Genomic DNA, 13,196 nt, shown 5'->3' on the forward strand with positions numbered 1-13,196 from the left:
AGAGATCAGAGGAGCTGCAGTGTTTTGCAGAAATGGTGCATCCCCGTGAACAGTTATACTAGTAGCATGACACAAGGTAGGCTGAATTTGTAGCCAATCAGCCGAAACATACAGTCACAAAAAGATATCTGGAGCAACAAGAATAACAGGGATTTCAGAAATATGAGCAAGGTCTGGGATTTGCTGGAAAGTTGCAAAAAGAGAGATATCACTCAATTTCATGTCTCAGACGTCATAAACAGAAAAACAAAGTCAACATGTACACTTACTGATCACAACTACTAGCAGATATAGCTACCCCTCCCCCCCCCCAAAAAACCCCATAAAAAGTTACAAAATTAATGTAATTAATCAACCTATTTTACATATATTTCTGTATTCCAATTAATTCTGTGTCAAAATATCTGAAAACATATAAAAATTGAAACTGAAATTGGAAGCTTTACGCACAATCTGTCACCTCTCCAGAGATCGGTTCTGTTTTCGGTTGACGTTTGGTGCTTACGTGTTAGGATAATGTGTCAGAACTCTGTGTGCGGGCGTGCGGAGGTGAGGATCCAAATGCAGGACTCGAGAAGACTGAATTGCAACTGAACTACAGCTTTATTGCTGGCGATGAACAAAACATGAACTGAACAATGAACGCTGAGAACGGAAACACACAGGCACAATCTGAGAGTACGACGGGACGCTGAACACTGCAGGACAAGTACACAGGCAGGAACACGAGGGAGCGAGGAACAGGTGGGAACATCCCGGAGAAATTAGACTTAACGAGACAGAGGATGCGAAACTAGAAACACTGATATAAGATCTGAACCTTCAAAATAAAACAGGAAATCCACAGACAGAATACAGATAACTCTGACAGGGAACAGAAGGAACATAGTACAGAGGCCAGGGTGACATCAGGGGCAAACGAATACACAAGCTAAAAAATACAGACCCACAAAAGTCGCGCTTTGCTCACAGTGAGTCAGGACTCCAAAAAAAACAAAAACAAAAACTGGAGTTTAAATATTCACACAAAAAATATTTCAAAAGTACTTTAGTTGTTTTCCCAGCAGGGATTTGTTTAATTTTCTTACCCTTGTGACACTTTAAGTTGGATTTTGAAAAATAACCTATCAAAAAGATGGTTCCTGACAATGAGAATAAAAGTTATGTTAAGGTTGCATTACTCAGTAGGCAGCTGTTCTTGTGGTTCATATCAGATAGAAGATCACACTAACTCTAAGTCATTAAATATTAATATTAGTTTTCTGCATTGCACATGATGAACAAACATTTTATGTATGAGCACATGTTGACAATGTTAAATGTCAAGTTTAGAATAAAGATAAGAACACTTTATTAGGTGTAAAATTGCAAAATAGTTTATTATAAACTAAATTTAAAGTAAAATAACAGGAACATTAAATTGTGCCATTATATATCATAGAGCCTTAAAAAAAACCCCTCTAAATATAAAAAATCTGTCATTTAAAAAAATAACTTTAATGTCCAAAGCTACAAATAAGTAAGAGCACATGTGAAACAAGGAATGACACTTTGCTTTAAGCTCCCATGCAATGTCTTGAAATTGTAAACTTTCTAGTATTTGATTGATTGCTACAAGAATCAGGATTATACTCGAAGAAACAGAGTTACAGATTTGAGAATGTCGCACTGAATGAAACTGTTCTACTGCAGATTCCCTGCACTTTATGAAAAACTTCAATAAGAATGTAAATGTAAATCTAAAATGTAAAAACAATAATATAAGGCTAATTTTTTAAATCACTTATTTATTTTGGTTTTACATGCAAAAAACATTTTGTTTCCCTAAACTGAAATGATTTGGACTGAAAATGCAAAAAAAGAAAAAAAGAACAAAACATTTATAAAGGTGACAAAAAAAAATCTACAATTTAAACTCAGCGAATATCTAAACATAGAAGAAAAGGCACTGACACACAGGGAGAAAGTTTATGGTCGCCTAGTTACGATTCATTATCTGACTGAACCCCCAGACTCTCCAGAGATCTGACCTGCTCTAGAGCGCCTCTCGTAGAAGGGGCTTTCCTCTCTGACCCTTCTGATCCTGACTGACCTACTGTCACCAGCCTTCCATTTCCCCTGTTCCTTGACCCTACTGATCCTACAGACTCTTTGTCACTTAAAATGTCACTAACACTTGCAGACGAACCACCTCGAGATCCATTGCTATGAGAAGCACGGTTGTAAGTGTAGCTGTTGCTGAAGCTGTATCCATGGGAACTGTTGTTTCTGTGAGAGTTGCTGTTGCTCGTGGGGTGGCTTGGCCGAGTCTGGGAAGTTTTACCAAAGGAAATATTATCAAAGGACTTTTGGCTATAAAAACTGTGTTCAGAGCCCGAGTCGTGCTGGGTGTCAGGCTTTGAAAAATGATTTGCTTCCTCTTCTACATCCACTACACCACTTGCTGCTGGTGCAGAAGCCTGAGTGAAAGTTACATCAAGTGACCTTTCTTTATGAAGGGCTGCTCTAGTAGGGGATGGAGACTTGTGCAATCTGGTGTCAGACAATCCAACGGGGTAGGCAGATGGGGCACCTCCTACCTAAAAACCAGAAATTACATTTGATGAGACAATGTGAAAAACGATTCTATTCTAACTATTCTAATCAAAACTAAAACTGAAGTAACATTAATAATGTCTCATTAACAGATACTCCTCTCATCCTGAGCTGCAAAAGAGAATGTGAATGCATTAAACTATAATTCTTGAACCTAACAATCTGTAGTCAAAGTTAATCTACATTTCTGCTTGATGTGCTTACAAATCTAATGTCCACCATTATCACATAGGGCAAGTCTACAGTGCTGTGAAGCAATGATTTATTTATCCACAATTTGCGTACAGATTTGTGCACAAATTGGCTTATGCAAACTTTACAATATTCACCCCACCTGCCAACAGAACATGCTTCCAAAGTTTGCTTTGCATATTCTTACCAAAGACAGAGCATCGATCCTGTAACGCCCTCCAGGCGGTGATGCCGCACCATGCAAAAGTGGTTCTATTGTGGAGGAAAGCTGAGGTCTTCCCAGAGGGTGGAAATCTGACTTGTCAATTCCAGCCATTGAAGCTAGCTGACCTAAGCTACAAGAAATTAAAAAAAAGACATGCAATCAATTAAAAATGAACTTCCAGAGTAGATAACCAGCTAATACCAGCCTACCTTTTTCCTACAACAAATGCAAATAAAAAAATGATTATGGTAAGATGTGACTAAGACAATAAGATATTGGGTACACTGGTGGTGTAACGGTGTGAGGGGATATTTTCTTTGAAGCCCTTTATAACTGCACCACAGCTAATCTGACTACTCTCACTGATCCCTTTATGATCCCAGTGTACTCACCTTCTGATGGCTGCTTTCAGCATGATAACGTCATATTAGTCTTTGAACATGACAATGAGTTCACTGTACTCAAAGAGCCTCCACAGTCACCAGATCTTAATCCAGCAGAGCATATGTTTGCTTAATCTATTCTATTAATAATTAAGGTAGTTCTGAAAGCAAAAATGGGTTCAACCTTGTGATGCACCTAACTAAGTGGCTAGTGGGTGCATTTTAGATTTAAAAAGATTCCAGAATGATACCCTGACTGAGTGAGTAACTGACTCAAAGATGACTGCGAAATTATACCTAACCCATGGGCTTTGGTTTCCACATATTAATCCAAGAAATGACAATGACAAACCTAGAGTTTCGTTTTGAATGAAACCCATTCCTGTCAGAATTAAACTGCAGAATCAATATCAAATTGGCCAATATTAAAATTAACTTCAGATATTTCCAAAAGAAACTGAAATCTAAGATGCACACCTTTTTTAAATATCACTAGTCTAATATTTTAGAAAATACACCTGTTTGACATCTTATCCCAAGTCAAATACGAGCCATTAACTACACAACCTGTGGTTTTTCCAAACATAACAATTTAATGATACATCACTAACAGAAGTGTGTAATCTGAGTATATGCTCTTTCTATACCACTTGAATGAACTTACTCTTGCAGACCACATTGTTACACTATAAATGATAAGAGCTACAATAATAAGCTGCTTCATCGTGCAGCTGAAATATTAAAGCTACACAAAAGTTTACTCACAGGGTGCCAGACTGTAATACTCTACAAAAATCAAGCAAACACTTTTCTGCAATGTTTTGTACGATGCACAAAGATAACTTTATAAAAAATAAAATATAATAAATAACTGTAGGTATCGTCCTAAAACACACATTAAATGTAACAAGGGGAAGAAAGACAGTTAAATATAAGCCACTTAAAATGGGGATCCATTCAAAACAAAACTAAAGGCCAACTTCTGGCTCAAGAAGTGGAAAAAAGCACACCCACACATAATGAAACTGAAAGATTTTTAAAGAATGGATTTTCAGTAAACCACGTAGGTCCTGTGACAACAGTGGCATTTTGTAATGGCTGCCATTAAAAATACCCACCCAGCATCTTTGAGCAAATCCAGGAAAGCGTGAAACTTAGTGAATGATGTCTCAATGCTCTCCAGAATTGCCTCATCTTCAAGAGCACTGGAAGCCGGTGGTGCTAATGCAGAGCCACTGGCAGCAAGTGCCTCTGACAGGGAGTGATTGGCATCTCGAAGGCGAGCATTCTCCAGCTCATACTGAACAGAAATTACATAAAGAATAAAGGCACAGTCTTATTTATTCATTAAAAAAAACCCAAAAAACCACGACTGTTCAATAAAACTGACTCTTCAATAAAGGACGAGCTGTTGCATTACTTCATGAAAAATCAATAAGTACCTCCCACCTGACTCACAAAGAATCACACTATTTTCTATAAACAACTTTGAGAATCAAATAACATGGGAAATAACACAGTTTCAATAGCAAAAGTACACCAATTAAACCAACATGCTGTTTTCTGTTAATTCCCTGGAGTAAATTTAAAACAACTTTAGATTTGCAGCCACTAGAATGCATCTCTCTTGCACTTATGAGGGCTCAAAATTGCTGGTAAAAAATAACAGATAAAAAAAAAATGTAAAAATGCTGACCCATTTTTGTGTATTTCAAGGGTCTGTGATTTGGAACATGTTGGTCAAATTAATTTTCAAAGATTTTAAGAAATCAGCTGACTCTGAGAGGGTTGATTTTCTATGGATTTTCTACGATTAAAACTTGCAATAAAAGGAAAACATTAAAAATAAATAACAGGCATAAATTTATCTGTATTTATTACAGATTTTATTTACCTCCATGAGCCTGGACTCAGCCTTCAGTCTGGCCCTCCGCTCTTCTCCGAGCCTCATACGGCACTCGTTTAGCTCCATCTACAGGGCATGGATCAGAAGAGCAGTGTGTGAGGTGGTTTTGTTTAATGAACTCTTCACATACCACATCTTTGACTTTAGAAGCAGCAAAAACACATTACAAAAATGACTAACCTGTATTTGTTCAAACCTCCGCGAAATGAATCTGTCCTGACGATTAAGAGAAGATGGTCTCGGTTCCACTTCCACCACTTCCTCTTCATCATCCTCCTCTGCCTCTGAATCAGACTCCATGGTAACTTTCACTGTGGCTGCACCCTAATAAGATATTAACATTAATGCTGCTGTTTAGGGCTCTTTATTCATTACGCTGCATTACACACAGACACAAGACAGCTTACCTGAAAGCTATGGTCTGTTACAGTAATTCCAGGAGGCAAACCTCTGCAGAAGCAAAAACATAGTATTAGTCTCTACATGACTATAATAAACAGTGAATGCTTTTTAAACATATAATTACATTCCCTACAGGTTTCCATATGCAGAAAAAATAAACTTCCAGACCCCCAAAACACACACACAATCCAAACTATCTTCCAAACTTATTAATGGAACATAGTTTTTGTTGTTTGCTTGTTGTTTCTTCTGAACATATCTTCTTCACCTTTGGCGTCCAGCTCGTGCAGCAGCACGCCAAGGCACATGGGGGGTGCGTGATGGCTTAGGTTTCAGAGCAGCAGCTGAACTCCGTCCACCAGGAGATGGTCCTTTATGAGTGGCTGCAAAGAGAAGACATGTCCATGAATTCTGAGAAATCTTCACCTCTAAGAAGGGCGCAGCGTTGATGATGCAAAGTCCTCATAGTATTATGAACTGTACTTTATCACCATTTATTAAAAGTGCCTTCAGGTGTCTGTTGTGATTCGGCACTATATAAATGAATAATAATCAATCCATCCATCGTCTTTTGCCATCCAATTCAGGGACGTGGGGGGTCTGGAGTCTATCCTAGGAGTCTCAGGGCGAGAGGCAAGGTACACCCTGGACAGGCCGCCAGTCTGCCACAGGGCTAACACACAGAGACAGACAACCATTCACACTCGCATCCACACATATGGGCAATTAACCATCATCAATTAACCTAACCTCGCTAACTGCATGTCTTTGGACTGCAGGAGGAAGCCGTAGGAACCCACACAAACATGGGGAGAACATGCAAACACCACACAGAAAGACCCTGGCCTGAGAGAGGACTTGAACTCAGGGCCTTGCTGTGAGGCAACAGTGCTAATCACTGCATCACTAGGCATTAATGTGCATTAATAATATTTAATTAAACTGAACAGTGATAAATGATAAACTGATAAATCTTTGCTCACAGAAAATTGTTAGGTCCCTCCCAATAATAACACAAGATATGCGCAAAATAGTGGAAGTGATTATAATGGCCAGCAGAACATGTGTGTGGGCTTTCCATGAATTAAACAATGCAAAAATGATAAGAACTACATGCTTTGTGAAACTAGCAGATATTACTTGCTTCTAACAAGCAGGGTATAAACATCACACGCAAATAGATGAAAGACTAATCAATCTAGGTGAGTATCTACTGAAATCATCCTATAAATAAGGGCAAAGTCAACTAAACCATAATCAAACACATCACAAATTCAAGATTATTTTTGCACCTATCAGCAGGAGAAACAAAATAAAATCACAATGAATTCAGTTCTTACCATGTCTCCAGATGACTTAAAAATTTAATTTGAGAAGTTGAAAAGACACCGAGAATAAGCAATACTATCTCAAACAGACTGAAAGAAATCCTCCAGTGAATTTACACTGCACACATACATGCACAAAAAACCCCAACATAAAACAGAGAAATGTGCCCATGCTCATAAAAATAAATGAATAAATATCTGTTTTTAATAGGCTGATTTTAGGTGTACAACCAGAAATACTGAAATTACTGTGTTTTGTCTGACTAGGGAGACAATAACATGGAGTTACATGCAGTCTGTCTGTGTTTATCTGGAACATGGAACAAGAAAAATGTATGTATACATAAATACCTATTCTAAATGCAGCTTTCCCTCTGACTGTACTGGGTAATGCTCTCCTCCTTGGACCAGAAGCTCTCTGTGGTTCTGACGCTGCAGGCTTGATCCAGCAATACTGCAGGACAACATAAGGAAGACACATGCATACAAATACACCACCTAGAGCAATGGTTCCGCCCCCCCGGAATATTTCTCCCAAAAACTTACCTCTGGTGACTGTCCATGACCATTCATTAGTACTTTCTCTATTATAGTTTTAATTAGGAGTTTATCTGAAAGGAAAACTCAAAATCAGTGAAGATTAAGTACCAGAAACATTTCTAGAAATTTATGTTTCGTTGGTTTAGAGATGAACTACTACATGACTGATGTAATTACAGTATTACTCAAATGATTTTTCTACAATTGGAAAGTGCCACGCACACACAAAATTTGGTTTGCATTAATATGTCAAATGGAAACGTAAAAACAAACCAGCTCAAGCAGTGGAATGAACAATATTTGATCAGTGTGGGAAAAGTGCTATTAAGTCTGGAAAAAAACAAGAAAATGCTATTGCCTTGACTTAGGTAGCAACTTACCAACTAACGGGTTACCACGGATATCCAGCACACACAAAGAAGAATTCGTTTTCAAGGCTTCTAGCAAACGACGAGCGCCTTCGTTGGAAAGACCACATCTTTGCAGGTCCACAGCTGTTTTACAAGCCAAAAATCAGAAACAGAAATCCTATCAAAAATTTGTACAATAAGGAAAAAAACAAACACCACAAACTCACAAATCTACTAACCTTTAACCCAGAGGTCTTCAGCAAGTTCACTCGCAAGAGCCGCAGCACCCCGGTCCCCAATTAAAGTGTTACAGTTAAGTGTGACACGGCGAAGACCTCCCATACCCTCAAACTGCGGCTGTCGATACCTCAGAGACTCCGCCCACGCCGTACCATGTCTTTGCATACCCTGATGCTTTAAGATAAATAAAAGGATTCTTACAAAAGTTGTGATGAAAAATTTTAAGACTCTTCCACTTCTATTACTGAACGAAAAGGCCCACATTGTCTTATTCTGTCTTTTATCTTTTATTACATAATGTTCTGACTAACTGATAACTTCTCTCTCTAAATCTTCTAGGCTTAAGCTGCATATACACTGGAAGCGATTCAAGGCCACGTTTTGACTAGAGACCATAGAAAGTGAACAAATAAAATCGCTTCCGGTGTGTATACAGCTTTACAATCCCTCTGCCAAAAAACATGCTGCTGTAATCTGCACTGTGCACCTCAATTTTTTCCCTAACAAACTTTTTTAACAATTATTATCTGGATAGTTTACAATTATTAAATAATCATCTCTCAATAAAAAATAAAATAGACTGCCAGATGACACTGAAAATCAAATACTATACCTTGATAATATTGGCCATGTGCTCTGCCCCCCTCCAGGTAAGACTGCATCCACTAAAATCCACTGCCCTGATGTTAGCAGAATACTTAACGCTTTGGCAAATGACTAAAACATATAGAAACATAGAGAACACACAGTTACACAGGTACAATACAAACTCGTTTCCTGAACAAAATTAGGAGACAGTAATATAATTGCACATACCCTCTAAGCCCTCATCACTGATTGGACAGTTAACCAGAGATAGGTTTTCCAAAGAAGTGCTTTTTGCAAAACCCTAGATTAGGATCATTTCAACAAAGAACTTGTTTTAATAAATGTCCATTCTAAGAGTGAACAAAAAAGCAAAAACCACAGAAAAAGTTCTGAATAACATTTTTAAAAATTAAACAGTTACAATGCTTTGCTTTTAAAATGCTCTGCTTTCACCTTTGTCAGGGTGATGAGGTCCCTTTCTCTCAGTGGAAGTCCATTGAGCTGCAGCGTCTTGAGGTTGGGAGAGACAGTGAGGCACTCTCTGAGGGCCTTGCACAGCTTTAATGTCATATCCTTGGAGCGAATAGCTGGAATCTTCCTCCTGAAGCTAGACTTAAGATATCTTCTATCTGAAACCAATGGTGACATTGTTGTTTTAAGTAAAATCTGAAAATCAACAAGTTTCTAACAGACAATTAAAATCGTATAAACTGTTTCAATAACGTACCTGCCTCTCCAGAAGCCAAACTAGCTTGGTATGTGCTACTTATTGCTATGTGGTGCAGGTGTTTGTTAATGGATATAGAGCTGAGAACTGGTGGCCAGTCTGTTAGCTTCAGCTTGTCTCCATTAAAGTCCAGCATCCCTTTGTTGAGGTTCATTTTAACTGCAGGAAGGGGGACAGATTCCTGCCTGGCACAGGCAAACTCATAGTAAGCCATAAAGTCCTGAGCACCCTGCCGCCGAATCTGAGCGCTGTCCGGGGCCATCTTTGATCTAGGAATAAAAATATTCAAAGTAAGACAAAGAGAACTATTTAAATTGGTAGGAATACTTCAAGATCACAGTAATGGAAAAACAGCACACATCACGGCAACTTTACTTTTACACCATATCGTATTTTTCATACGATTGCTTCAATTTAAGTAGAAAATTCTCCTATTTCTGTGTATATGATTACATCTTTGTCTTCTTCCTGAAGCTGGTCCTTTCAAGGGTCAACACAGAGGATCACGTGCCTCCATCTCACCCCATCTCTAGCATCCCGTTCTGTCACACCAACCCTCTGCATGTCCTCCTTTACTACACCAAGAACCTCCTCTGAAGTCTTCCTCTTTCCCTCCTGCCTGGCAGCTTCATATTCAACATCTTTTATCCAATATTGTCCAAACCGCTCTTTAATTTCACCTCCAAAACACTTAACCTGAGCTGTCTTTCTGATATACTTTTCTGATCTTGTCTATCCTGGCCACCACCTTAGAAACCTTTGCTTTCACTGGTGTTATCCTTCTGTCACAAATCGACACCTGACACTCATCTCCAACCACTCCACCCTACCTGCACTCGCTTCTTCACCTCTCTCGTGCACTGTCCTTTGCCCTCGATTGTTGACTGCAGGTATTTAAATATATATATAATTAGACATCTGCTGAAAAAGTTCTAATTCTTAAACAAGTGCTTGTTCAAAGGGGTTCTCTGATTCTTTCATTTTTCTTTATATTATTGCAGCGTCTCTACCTTACAACATAAAGCACCTTGAGGCGACTGTTGCTGTGATTTGTTGCTATAAAAATGACACTGAATTGAAATTGAACTGAATTAATTTACAAAACTTGTTCAACTTTATTAACGTATTGTTATATCATAACATTTACAGACACAGCAACAAGTACGTGGGGTGGCCATATGCGAGCCACTAAAAATATTGAGGTGGCACACCAAAAACAGAATTTACAGTTTTATTATGCTCTAGGTTACTTGAAAATATGACAAAATAATTCATCTAAAAGAATGATATTCCTACTTAACTTCCTGCTAATAAAGTTTATATCACTGAAAATAGGTAAATATGAAAACCAAATGAGATTTTGAAATCTTTTTTAATCAGTTTTAACTGATCGACTGATCAATTAATTGAGTGGAAGTCCCAGGATGGCTTCACTGATTCTCAGCAGAGCTGACTAGAAGCAGCTTAAGATTCACTCTCCCAGACTGGAGTTCACTTTAACAGCAAACTTGTTCATGAAATACAAATAAATATTAGATCATTAGATTTCCACGTTGGCCCTGAGATGCAAAGTGATCTGTCCAGGGACTGGCACCAGCTTTTCTGCACCCTTATTACATTATTCCTAACATAGGGCAGTCAGGGGGAGCCACTGGGGGTGCCAGCAAATTTTGGGGGGGGTAGCCAGTGCCTCCTCTGGGCCCGCGGAAAAAATAAGCTATCAAGATATTTCGATAGCTTTGTTATGTAACTGATGGCCAGTTATCACTATTAAGCCAAGCCATAACCAGCCCTTCATCTGAAGATCATACACAGATCACAAGTTTTCGTTAACATTTCAATGTTAACCTTACAATAAAGCTAATCGTTGACTTTCACTGATTTTGAATCGTCACCAATTATCTATGCACAGTGTAACCGCTTTCTCTCATTAAGTGCAGAGCGCTAAGGTTAAACCAATTGCGTTAGCTCAGCTCGGCTCCTAGCAACCAAAGACTGTCTATGCTAGCAGTCAATGTCAGCATCAGGGTCTAGAGCTGCTGTTTTTAATTGTGCCTTCATGCATTACACAACTGGATTTAATCAAAATAAAATAATATAATGTACTTTCATACCCAACTAAAGACTATACCGTCGCGGGACTGATGTATGACTTTTCCTCGACGTTGCTTGACAACTTCAGCGGTCTGTTATTGTTGACAACATAAACGACCGCTCAAAAGTGGCGCTGTAGTGCCAGCAAACCCACGCCCACTTCTTCCTCAGTGTACCATTTGCAGCTCTAGCCAGAGATCTGCTGCCATCTATCAAAGCGGAGCGGTAAAACATATCACAGGGAGTCACAGCCAATGACTGTACGGTCATAACCTATTTAGAGAAGCTTGAGTACATAATAAACTATCCAGTTGTAAAACAGATGACAAACCAAAGAACAAAGAAATCAAAGAAGTTAATCTGCATTCCCCACTGGGCCTAAATTTTAGGAAATAAATGTGTACAATAACCGTTTTGGCTAAGCAAATTTGTGCAAAAATGGATTTGGATTTAAATGCACTGATATAGATATCCCTATTCTGGTGAATCAACCACTCCTAGTTGAATGAATGTGATGTTAAAAGTTTCTTTCTGCCATTTAGAAATCAGAAATCAGAAAGGGTTTTATTGCCAAATGTTGAGCAGGTTTACAACATTAGGAAATTGCTGCGGTACTTAGTGCGTTATAGTTAAACTGTGGATGCTCCAATTCTACTTAAAGGAACACACAGCCACTCTCCATATCCTGTTTGGGAGGAACAGCCACAACCTTCAATTATGTCATTCTAAGAAGTGAATTCAGTGAAACAGTCTTCTATGTAATCATTTCCTTTTTGGTCAATTTGTTGACTGCTTTAGCACTACCTTTATGAGATTTTGAAGCAGATACAATATTCACATCATTTATGACTTGAAAAAGATAATAATACTAGAAATTAATGTTGTATTTTTACGTTTTGTATAATGTATTTAAACAATTCCAATACAGTAAAAATTAGGGCATTTGACAGCTCTAAAATGCACTAAACTATTTTTTAAAGACTCTCTCATATTCACATTACGCAGTCAACTTTCTTGAAAGTTGTCCAGGATGAGACAATGAACTTTCTTTCTTGGGGCCATCAGTCAGGTGGCACGTCTCACATGTAAGAAAGCATTGTCTTTGTTTGGCAGACTGCAGGGAAAGGCTGCATTGAGCAGTTGTGTTTGTTGAATGTAAGATAAACAGATTTGTGAAATATTTTCATATCTAATCTGGATTAATGGGTTGGCAGTGCAGAGTTTCTTTACTCAGGAGGATTTGTGAAGTAGCTGGTCTGTTGGTGGTAATCAAATATTGTGGGGTGTGCCGAGTTCCTGTTGATGCTCACTCTAGATTATTTCAGAGCTTTTTCTTTCAAATATTTCAATTAATAATATCTTTTAATATTTAGGCTACTTATGTCTTGAATATGATTAAGATTTTACTGGTCCTCATCCCCAGATCAAACCCCTACCCACTTATTTTAAGTGTGATCCTCATGACTTTACCTCAGCTGAGTGCCAGTGGACTGACACTCACTTGTATGGTATGACATGAGGAACTCACAACTATGTGAACAAGAGTTACAAACTCTCACTCACAAACATCACCGACTGCATAACCAGTGGGCCGTAGAACTCATTCACAAAACAATGCTACCCTTACTAATAAAAACACAGAATAG

At 38.4% G+C, this 13,196-nt stretch overlaps 1 protein-coding gene across 2 annotated transcripts; it reads right to left on the reverse strand.

The window, feature by feature from the left end:
* Window positions 1-434: 434 nt before the first annotated feature.
* Window positions 435-12,371, reverse strand: cep78 (centrosomal protein 78). 2 transcript variants are annotated; one of them, XM_005919097.3, is made up of 16 exons: window positions 11,588-12,371; window positions 9,457-9,725; window positions 9,183-9,358; window positions 8,958-9,030; window positions 8,755-8,858; window positions 8,141-8,315; window positions 7,932-8,045; window positions 7,558-7,622; window positions 7,363-7,465; window positions 5,952-6,066; window positions 5,689-5,731; window positions 5,462-5,605; window positions 5,270-5,347; window positions 4,494-4,675; window positions 2,975-3,122; window positions 435-2,579 (listed from the first exon to the last, which is right to left on the reverse strand). In XM_005919097.3, exons 2-16 carry the CDS (start codon window positions 9,716-9,718, stop codon window positions 1,983-1,985), a joined length of 2,379 nt encoding a protein of 792 aa, XP_005919159.1. In that variant the 5' UTR covers window positions 9,719-9,725; window positions 11,588-12,371; the 3' UTR covers window positions 435-1,982. The 2 variants fall into 2 exon arrangements, with proteins under 2 accessions (XP_005919159.1, XP_014188079.1); XM_014332593.2 differs by having other exon boundaries at window positions 11,571-12,371.
* Window positions 12,372-13,196: the final 825 nt, after the last annotated feature.

This window comes from Haplochromis burtoni, unplaced genomic scaffold (genome assembly GCF_018398535.1).
Source record: "Haplochromis burtoni strain Fernald_Lab_line unplaced genomic scaffold, NCSU_Asbu1 Contig_34, whole genome shotgun sequence".
NCBI lineage: Eukaryota > Metazoa > Chordata > Actinopteri > Cichliformes > Cichlidae > Haplochromis > Haplochromis burtoni.

Excerpts from the sequence above, each read along its gene's own strand:
- cep78 (XM_005919097.3), bottom strand. The coding sequence starts at position 9,718 with ATGGCCCCGGACAGCGCTCAGATTCGGCGGCAGGGTGCTCAGGACTTT. Across the intron at positions 8,859-8,957 it reads CAGTGATGAGGGCTTAGAGG|TCATTTGCCAAAGCGTTAAG; the intron begins GTATGTGCAATT and ends TATATGTTTTAG. Across the intron at positions 3,123-4,493 it reads GATTTGCTCAAAGATGCTGG|CTTAGGTCAGCTAGCTTCAA; the intron begins GTGGGTATTTTT and ends AATTTCTTGTAG.